Source organism: Rhamphochromis sp. 'chilingali' (genome assembly GCF_963969265.1).
Source record: "Rhamphochromis sp. 'chilingali' genome assembly, chromosome: 9".
Lineage (NCBI taxonomy): Eukaryota > Metazoa > Chordata > Actinopteri > Cichliformes > Cichlidae > Rhamphochromis > Rhamphochromis sp. 'chilingali'.
The window spans coordinates 20,720,127-20,730,533 of record NC_137936.1 but is presented as its reverse complement, the minus strand read 5'-3'; the positions used below and the strand labels follow the sequence as shown (position 1 = coordinate 20,730,533).

The following is a 10,407-nucleotide window of genomic DNA, read 5'->3' as shown; positions in this document are numbered from 1 at the left end:
AATCAGATTGGAAATTTTTAAGTAATGTAATTTTCATAAAGCATTACACTGGTAGAGTCTATAACACAGCAACAGAAAATGTTATTTACCGCTGATTGTGGACACTTCGGCCTGTGATGTGAGAGTTCCTGTTGGTGCCTCTGCTCCTGATCATGAATTCAGCTACATCGGCATTCTCCCCACCTTTATCAGACCGAACCCTTGATGGCAGTCCGTACTGCTCAACAGCAGCAATAAAGCTCTCCAAGACTGTTCTAGCTCTGTTGTTGCCAGCCACTGTCAAGTAGACAATTAGTCGACTGAATCCATCCGTGCCACCATGGACAACAAATCTCCATCTGTGAGACAATATGTAAAACACAAAAAAAAATCAAACTTTTTTTTAGAACAATTAATTAAAATTTCTATAATATGGTTAAGGATTCCTATGTCAATACCACTGATACCTTATTAGCTTATGGTTGCCGTCAATGTGCCATAAGGAGTTTGGACCTGGAACAGAATACTGCCGTCGTCTTAATACATGCAGCCGTAGACGTCTGATGTTCACTCCTTCTGCATCGACTCTGCGTAAAGACTCCCGCAGTCTTGAGACTGAGAGGTGGGCAAAAATAACCACAAACTAACTGGCCACTTCATTAGAAATACCTATATTAACCACCTGACCAATATTTTAAAAATATCTACCAGTAGAATTTCAAATATTCATCAGTTAGTGATACTGTCATGGTCAATTTTGAGGAAAGAGTGTCAGTATAATAAAATGCATAACAAATCATGGTGCTTAGTAAAGGATACATACACAATCATGAGCTTAACTTTAGCTTGGCTCACTAACAGATCACTTATTCATAAATTTCAATAACAGGCTTGTTATACTCACCAGGGACACGCACACCTCTTGCATTCATAAATCCATGCATTAGCTTGTAGCCGGTGTTTGGATGGCTTCTGTGGACTTCACTTACAATACGATCCAACTCCTCATCAGTAACAGATGAATAGAGGTCTGTCTTTCTACACAGATGAAAAACACTGAGTAATGTTGGAGTTTATGAAAGATTATCTTAGACTGGTCGACAATCAGGTCTATAAGTGATGACGTGATGAATCCTGCTTCCACGCTCAAACTGATCTGTGTTTTTTAAGAATGTTGTGCTTTTAACACGTTTTAATGCTTTGCATCTTGGTCTACCTAATCTCAACAAGCCCCTAAAAACAGTCAGTGATCACTGTCGGCCTCTCTAGGGTTTCATTACCACTGTTGATTTTAAAACTCAGTTTTTAAAACCTGGGTGTAACTGCAGCCCAGACCATGCAGCAGTATATTAATGACTAACCTATATTGATGACTGGGTGGATTATCTCGATTGTTCTCCTGACTGAAGTTTTGTCCATTTACAGCAGGTGTGTCGAAGTCCGGGCCTTGAGGGCCGATGTCCTGCAGGTTTTAAATGTGTCCTTGATCCAACACAGCTGATTTAAATGGCTAAATTACCTCCTCAACATGTCTTGAAGTTCTTAAGAGGCCTGGTAATGACCTAATTATTTGATTCAGGTGTGTTGACCCAGGGTGAGATCTAAAACCGGCAGGACACCGGCCTTCGAGGCATGGAGTTCGAGACCCCTGATTTACAATCCTGCAGTGCGATTGCATTTTGGCCCTAAACATCGAGAAAAGTTAGCGTCCTACAGCTTCACTGTGTCTGTGCTGTGTAGCTAGCGATCACATAGCACATCATTATATACCAGCTAGCCCAACTTCATTAACCCCACAAAACGTTTACTTTCCTGTCTTCATTTATGTTGGAAGTGATAGCAGAGCTGTACATCTTAATTTGATTTAGAAAACTCTTGGTGTGAACATGCTATATTATACTTAGAGGGAAAATAGCGAGCTAACTTAATGCTAACTTCTAACTCCGTTAAATATCATATATTCTGTTTTCATGGATGCCTGGATGTTAAACTTAATTGTTGAACCTGGTAAAGGAGCAACGCTGATAATTTCATTACAGAATTTAGACAGTTTTTCAGTTCTCAGTGAGTAAATACCTTAAGCCGTTTTGTTCCATACGCCTCCTGATTGTCCTTTCAGACACTCCGAACCTCGTCGCAATTTCACTCGCTGTCAATCCACAGAGAACATGATGCTCTAAAACGTTAATCGGTATATCAAAAGCGGGGCGTCCCGTTCCGTGAGTTTGACGCTGTTCCGCGATGCTTTGCTGGAGTACTTCATGTAAGTTTGCAGTCACTCTACCATCAATGTCTTGGTTGGAGAGTGCGGAAATAAGTCCAAGAATTTCAATAAATTCCTCAGTTATATTTGTCACATGCTCCGGCTGAGCAATTCCTGCTTCAACATTATCTGCTAGGTCTAAAATATCTCTTACCAACTCAAGAGCGATTTCACGACAATCCCCCATGACGGTAGCCATGTTTTGCAAGGAGCCACTCCAGACCAAAGCAATAGTTTTTGACTCGATATGTGTTAACCCCGCCTCCTTGCCGTGATGGGTGAGGCTGACAGATAAAATTATTTCATGATGAGAGCCAGGCGCCAGGGCTGCCAAAATGAAATAAATAAATATATCATTAAATAATTAATTAAATGTGTCAATAATTAATTAAATGTGTCAATAATTAATTAAATGTGTCAATAATTAAATTGTGAAATACGTAAATAATTAATTAAATGTGTCAATAATTAATTAAAATGTGAAATACATAAATAATTAATTAAATGTGTCAATAATTAATTAATTACATGTGTCATAACTATTTATTTAATTAATTAATTCCAATTTTAATTAATTATTGCCACATTTAATTAATTATTTAATGGTGTATTTAATTAATTCATTATGGCAGTCCTGGCGTTCCATACAAACGGTATCACCCTTCAGTTCAAAAAAGCGCCCCTCCGACAGCCAAACCCATCTGCTCTCTGATTGGATTGTTACATTTGTGATTGACATGACATTGACCAATCAGATGAAGGGAAGAAAAATAGGGTCAAAAATCCGTACTTGTAACTTGCAGGGGTTTTTTTTCTAAGTCCACACACAAATCTTTTTTACACATACAAATCTTTTTTACGCACACACAAATCTTTTTTACACATACAAATCTTTTTTACGCACACACAAATCTTTTTTACACATACAAATCTTTTTTACGCACACACAAATCTTTTTTACAAGTACAAAATATTTATGACCACATTTTGAGCCCATAACCAACAACAGGCGCTCAAGCCCACCTGCAGAGCGCCAGTCCATCTGGCTGAGGTTAGTAAAAGTGTTTAATACGGTAGTCCTTTATTGATACCTGTGCTAATATATGCTAAACTATCATTTATAGACTGCTAACATGGATGTGGTATGCTAACAGTGAATGCCGTCGGTGTTTACTGATAGCAAACTGTGGTATGGAGACGACTGTGTATAATATTTCTAATGATACTCAAAAGGTCTCATCAAGTCCCGATTTAATTCGATTTATGCTGTTATCAGTGTTTGCAATGATAGCATGGCTGTGTTGTCATATCAGTGTATGCTCTCGGTGTTTGCTGATATCAAACTGTGGTATGAGGACCACTGTGGGTTAATCTTTGTAGTGATACTCACTCCTTTTTTATTTAGACCTGGTTTACTTCTGGTATAGTTGAATATATCCCCTCAGACTGTTTTATATTATATCTAATATATATTATGTAATTATCCCTATAATTACAAAATGTTTTAGGTAAGATTTATGTTTTGTAATTTAAATCTGACATCACAAAATTTTGGATTTTGAATAATGTATTTTGTAACTGCAGCACACATAATACTAATTTTGAACAATTTTGTCCAGGTTCCTTGTCACCGGGGACTCCTTCAGGACCATCGCGTACAGTTTCAGAGTCGGTGTGTCCACGGTGTGCCAGATCACCCCCAGGTAGCGACGGCCATCTGGGACTGTCTAGTGGACGACTTCATGGCTGTGCCTTCACCTGGAGACTGGCGGTCCATCACAGAGGGATTCCAGGAGCGCTGGAACTTCCCTCTCTGCTGTGGAGCTCTGGATGGGAAGCACGTCCAGACAAAGGCACCCATATATCATATAGGAGACACACACATTGATATACACTAAATATTTATTCCGTTTCTTTTTTGTGGTGCCCAAATTTATGCACCTGCTTCATTTTGTTTAAACAATTATTGCACACTTTTTGTAAATCCAGTAAACTTCTTTTCACTTCTCAAATATCATTGTGTGTGTCTCCTATATGATATATTTAACTGACATTTTTTATTGTAACAACCAACGATTTATACAGGAAAATAATGGCTATTAATTAGGTTGCCCAAACTTTTGCATCCCACTGTATTAGTATATTTTGTCATTAGTATAATATGAAATAAATTCGTGTGCCAACATTTGCTGTGTAGTAGAACTGAGACATTAGTCATTATAAACATTTATTTGAAATAATATTAAAATTCTCACACACAAAAACATTAAACATAAATATATAAAATATAAGTATTTACAGAGAGACAGGAATAAAAAGGACCCAGCTGCTCTCCAGAGCAGGAACAAGGCTGAGGAGGAAATGCTCCATTGGAGACTGGTGTGGCCTCTTCAGGGACACCAGGATGGCCAGCTCGGCCTGGGGCTTGGTCACTCAGGCACAGCTGACTGCCGGTGGAGCTCACGGGCGCGCCACTGCAACTCCCCCTGGCTTCTGCTACGCGGCTGCTGAGTGAGCCCTCATCTGGGATTCTCCTCAGCTCTTTCTGGGACAGTGGCGCGGCTGCCCCTCTGTTGGTCTTCCTTGGTCTCTTGTGTTCTGGGGGCCTCTGGATGTCTGGAGTTTTGATCTCCTCCATACCTGCTTCATGCCCTGGAGGACGGGGCTGTGGCCCCCCCACACCCTCTAGCAGGTCATTACATGAAGGAACCTTTTAAAAAAACAAGCGCGTCCATGCTCACAGGTGTACACACGGGTGATCACACCCACAAATCAAATCAAATCAAATCACTTTTATTGTCACATCACATGTGCAGGTACATTGGTACAGCACATGTGAGTGAAATTCTTGTGTGCGAGCTTCACAAGCAACAGAGTTGTGCAAAATACAATAATGTAAACAAGCAAAATACAAGAATGGCTACATCTGAAACTAATAAATATATGTACAATATATAATAGTATATGCATTTCTGGATGTGTATACTAAATATTTTTCTACGTGTGTGTGTGTGTACACATATTTTACAAATTAAATAGAGTAAACAATAAGTAGAATATTTAAAATAAATAAAATAAAATATACAGAGTGAGACATGTGCAAAACAGTGGCATTACTGTACAGTATGGAGTGCATAATGTTAAAGTTCCAGTAGTGAACCTGAGGTGTCTATGAAGTGTTCAGCAGTCTGATGGCCTGGTGGAAGAAGCTGTCTCTCAGTCTGCTGGTACGGGACCGGATGCTGCAGAACCTCCTTCCTGATGGAAGTAGTCTGAACAGTTTATGGCTGGGGTGACTGGAGTCCTTGATGATCCTCCCCGCTTTCCTCAGGCACCGCTTCCTGTAGATGTCTTGGAGGGAGGGAAGCTCACCTCCAATTATCCGTTCACCCTTTTTCACCCTACACCCTTTTTGGCTCCTACCTCAAAGCACACTGTGTTCTGTTGATCTTATGTGCTGCACAATAATGTTTAATATTTAAGTGTGCCTATGCGAAGGCACACTTATTACTATTGCTCGGATTTATTATTAAGTGTGCCTATGCGAAGGCACACTTATTACTATTGCTCGGATTTATTATTATTATTATTCTTTTTCCGCCTGAAATTTTGGACCTTAACTCGCCCCACAGTTTTGAGACAAGGTTCACATATGATATATCATTGTGTGCGGCTGGAGCTGGAATGAGTTGCTATGACTTTTGGTGTTTATTACTTCTATAGTTTTTTAAATATGAATATTTTAATGCAAGTTTTTTCCCATTGAAATGAATGGAGAACAAGAAAACTTCATTTGTGGTGTGCTGGCTCACTCTAGTGGTATGTCGGGAGTAATGCGAGGCGGCCGCTGTGTCCCTGTGGTTGGCCTACTTGTCAGATATCGACAAATCCTACACTACAGACCAGTTGACAGCGTGCAATAACCCAGCCGATTCATTCGTCTTTACACTACCTCACAATCGACTCAACGGTGAGTTATTTGTTTGTTTTGTTTTCTCACAATTAATGTAAAGCCAAGGTATATATCAATGGCGCGCACAGCGGAAGTATGGCGTCCCGCTTTCCCTTCACAATAAGAGCATTATAGCGGATTATAATGGGGGACGCTTTTATTTTGTATAACTACCGGAAGTAGTTCCTGTGTACTGACGCTAGCTGGGTAGCTAGCGCCGCGTCGCTTAAAAAGCAGCCGGGCTTGTCTTAAACTTAAGAGGCTGACACTCGCTAAACCACCCGATCGCTCGCCAAGCGACTGTTTCACACTGGACTTATTTTTCGTTAATATGGGCCGATAATTCCTTTATTCTAGTGGTATGCCGGGAGTGGTGCGGCCTATTCGGATTAACGTAATGATGACACTATCAACGGCGCGCGTCAGTCCGCCCCTCCTCCAGTTTGAAATTGACCTTAGAAGACACCGTAGCGTATGCTGGACCCGTATGCATCTGTCCACCTCTCCTCCGTTTTGAAGTTGACATTTGAACGTCATTTTCTGAAGTATTCGGAACAACAGTGTAAGGTTTGACAAGGTAAGTGTATCTCTCTCTCTCCGGTTTAAAATTTAGCTTTGAAAGTGATTTTTTAATGTGTCTGGGTGATTCTTTGTCGTGGTCATGTTCGGCACATGCTAAAGCTAGTTAGCGGGTATTCAGCCGAGGTCTACAAAATGATGGTATCTACAAATGAGGTATCTACAAAATGATGGTGTGGTTAGCACTTGGATGTCACTTTATTCCAGAGGTATCGTTTGTAATTAAAACTTTTAAGAAGCGAAGTGATTTTTTTTTTTTTTGTATGTGTATCTTGGCGATCGCATTTCACGCCCTTTGTCTCGGTGGTGGCTAGCTAGCGGATATTGAGCATAGGTAAGCCTCTCCGGCTTGAAAATGACTTTGAAAGTGATTTTCTGTGTCTGGACGCTGATATCTACAAAATGATGGTGTGGTTAGCACTTGGATGTCACTTTATTCCAGAGGTATCGTTTGTAATTAAAACTTTTAAGAAGCGAAGTGATTTTTTTTTTTTGTATGTGTATCTTGGCGATCGCATTTCACGCCCTTTGTCTCGGTGGTGGCTAGCTAGCGGATATTGAGCATAGGTAAGCCTCTCCGGCTTGAAAATGACTTTGAAAGTGATTTTCTGTGTCTGGACGCTGATATCTACAAAATGATGGTGTGGTTAGCACTTGGATGTCACTTTATTCCAGAGGTATCGTTTGTAATTAAAACTTTTAAGTGGCGACTGTCGCCGCGTCCAAAACAATAGCTTCGTTGTAGCCGCGTTTCACACCTCTTTTTCTGTTTTTATAAGGCGTTAACTACAGCAGCCTTTAACACCTCAACTCTTGCTTCAGCCAAGGTAAGTGCCCCCCTTATATTTTCTATGTGTGTGTTCAGCTGATATCTAGAAAATTGGTGTGTTTAGCGCTGGATGCCATTTTATTCCAGAGCCGTTGTTTGTAATTAAAACAAAGAGACAAAGAGGAACTTTACTGTTTGGAAGGGAGTAAAGTTCCTCTTTGTCTCTCAGTGGGACATTTCAACCATACAGTACAAGGCTACATTTCAGCTTTACAAGCCAATCAGTTTGCTAATTGTTCTTGTGAGATTTGTTTGCAAAGTTTAAGGTGTTAAATAGGAGCTGTGACCATCTGGGTCTGCTTGCTGCTGGCACTTTGCCAGAGCCCCAGCAACAAGACCGCCTCCCAGCTACGAGACTGCCTGTAAGCCTTGCAAGGTACCCAATTTTCCAATTACTCTATAACAAAACTGTTGTGGGCAACAAGACTGTCTCCTAGGTGTGCAAGCCAATCACTTTGCCAAATGTTCTTGTAAGATTTGTTTGGAAAGTTTAAGGTGTTAAGTAGGAGCTGTGAACATCTGGGTTTGCTTGCTGCTGGCATTCTACCAGCGCCCCAGCAACAACACTGCCTCCCAGCTTTGCAAGGTAATTACTTTCCCAATTACTGTACACCAAAATGGAGTAGTTGTCGTGGTCAACAAATCTGCCTCCCAACTTTCAAGGTAATCACTTTCCCAATTACAATATACAAACTGTTATGGAACTTTACTTAACAAAGCCTTAAGACCGGGCAGTGACACTATCAATATGTCTATTTAAAGAAAAGAGAGATTTATTATTATTTTTTGGTTCTTGTAGTTATCTTGTGTATCAGAGGGTTAAAATAAAAAATTGCTGGTATACATCAGAATTTTTGATTCATTTACTGTTTGTCGATTTACTGCATTGTAAAGTCTTTTGGCTACCAATGCAGCTACCTGGTTATTATGCTTGACTTAAAATGAAAGCTGGGTCTGATCACATGCTTGAAATGCCAACAATTAATATTCTGTTTTTCTGCTGACATTCTACCAGATGCCGAGAAAAAATAAAAGATCCCAGGCACAAAAGAAGCGCTGGAAACCACTTGACCTGGTCGATCCTGCTGTCCCAATGCTCACTGGCCACAACCAAGATGAGGCAGTCAGTAGTTTTCCATCTGACCAGGTAAAGAAGATATAGTAGTGATCACAGACAGTTGAACAGTTTTCGAAACACGTTTGAGACAGTTAAGAACACCTACCCATACAGTTTAGGATTGTTTGTTATAATGTCACACAACTGGCATAACAGTGCATGGTATGCAGAGCATTTAAATGAAATGAATGTGTCAGGTCACTTAATGTCTTCTATAGGGATTTTCTTTTTTATTGCTCTGTAAGTTTAGTAACCACTACTGTTCAGTATCAAATATTCCATTCTGTTTCAAATCTGTTAGTAGGTTTTATAATTTTGACTAACTGTACATAACCTCTCATCAGATTTCAGACACACGTCCACTAGAAAAACGATCTGTTACCCAACTGGCATACCAGTTCATGCCATGCATTGCATTTTAGAGTGAAATTAATGTGTCAGGTCACTTAATGTCTTAACATTATATACTGTTTTTCCTGGGTTGGCAGACAGCACCAGCCAGGTTGTCCTTGGTAACGGAGAATAGACCCACCTCCTTATGTCCTCCAGGCAGCAAGGTAAATTTAAAAAAACGTCTTCCTCCATTAAGGATTTATAGTGGACAGTTACATTACCATTAAATGTTAAAGACATATGGTTACATGTTAGCATTATGAAAGCAAGAATTTTGTTGTATCCCCTTTGTTAGTTACGTAACCACTACTGTTCCATATTTTTGTTAAAGTTTCTAAAGTTACACTCACTTTCAAATCTCTTAGTAGTTATGATGCAAACAGCTGGGATTTTTTTTTTATTGCTTTTTTATTTTTTATTGTAAGTTTAGTAATCACTACTGTTTCATGTTTTCTTTAAAGTATCCAGTGTTACACTCTGTTTCAACTCTGTTAGTAGGTTTTTATAATTTTGATTAACTGTATGTAACCCATTATCAGATTTCAGACACTCGTCCACCAGCAAAACGAGTCTGGGCAACTGATGATTTCCACACGGCATCAAATTCTCCACCTAAAAAGGTATGTCCACAAATGTCTATAACAAATTAGTATACATGCAATCTTTGCTGTATAATCACCGGGGTTGATATTAGGGCTGCCACAAACGATTATTTTGATAGTCGACTAGTCACCGATTATTTTTGCGATTAGTCGACTAATCAGATCATCATCCATTGGACGTAAAACTACAGCTTATTGCACCAGCAGCATCTGCTCTTATATAACTATCATTAGCTTACAGCTTTAAGTGTTTCAGGTCTCTGCTAACTAAAAATAAAGACAAGATGATAGTTTATTAAATTTTAATGAAATTTGCAGATTGTTTCGGTGAAGTTTAATAAACTCCTTGCTATCTAAAATATAACAGGACACCGGAGTAAATTCGCCAGCATCTCACACTTCTGATAATCAGCTGTCTGCTTGACGTTTATTCAGCTGTGTAAAAACTATAACTTTAATCTCAGCCAAACCGATTTACTCAGGAACAAATAAAATACTAAAAAAAAGCCAAACAATAACATTTTAAGTTATCTAAGTGACTCATATATATTTAACCTGAGTAGCGAAAGACGGCGGTCGGTTTGAAAACGATTTGCCGGGAGTCCGGTGTTCTCACTGCGCTAGTGAGCCTAGCCCCCGGCTCGCTATCGAGCTAGTGGGTAACAGACATCTCCGAAAACGTCGGAGCGCTTT

At 39.7% G+C, this 10,407-nt stretch overlaps 1 protein-coding gene across 1 annotated transcript in view; it reads left to right on the top strand.

The window, feature by feature from the left end:
* Positions 1-6,324: 6,324 nt before the first annotated feature.
* Positions 6,325-10,407, top strand: part of LOC308402234 (uncharacterized protein) — a gene marked incomplete at its 3' end in the record, with an annotated part of 4,734 nt that continues 651 nt past the window's right edge. The window contains exons 1-5 of the mRNA XM_080890922.1: positions 6,325-6,771; positions 7,553-7,600; positions 8,618-8,749; positions 9,208-9,276; positions 9,652-9,732. Coding sequence (XP_080747048.1) covers positions 8,618-8,749; positions 9,208-9,276; positions 9,652-9,732 — 282 coding nt within the window. The 5' untranslated portion in view covers positions 6,325-6,771; positions 7,553-7,600. The remainder of the gene's footprint in view (positions 6,772-7,552; positions 7,601-8,617; positions 8,750-9,207; positions 9,277-9,651; positions 9,733-10,407) is intronic.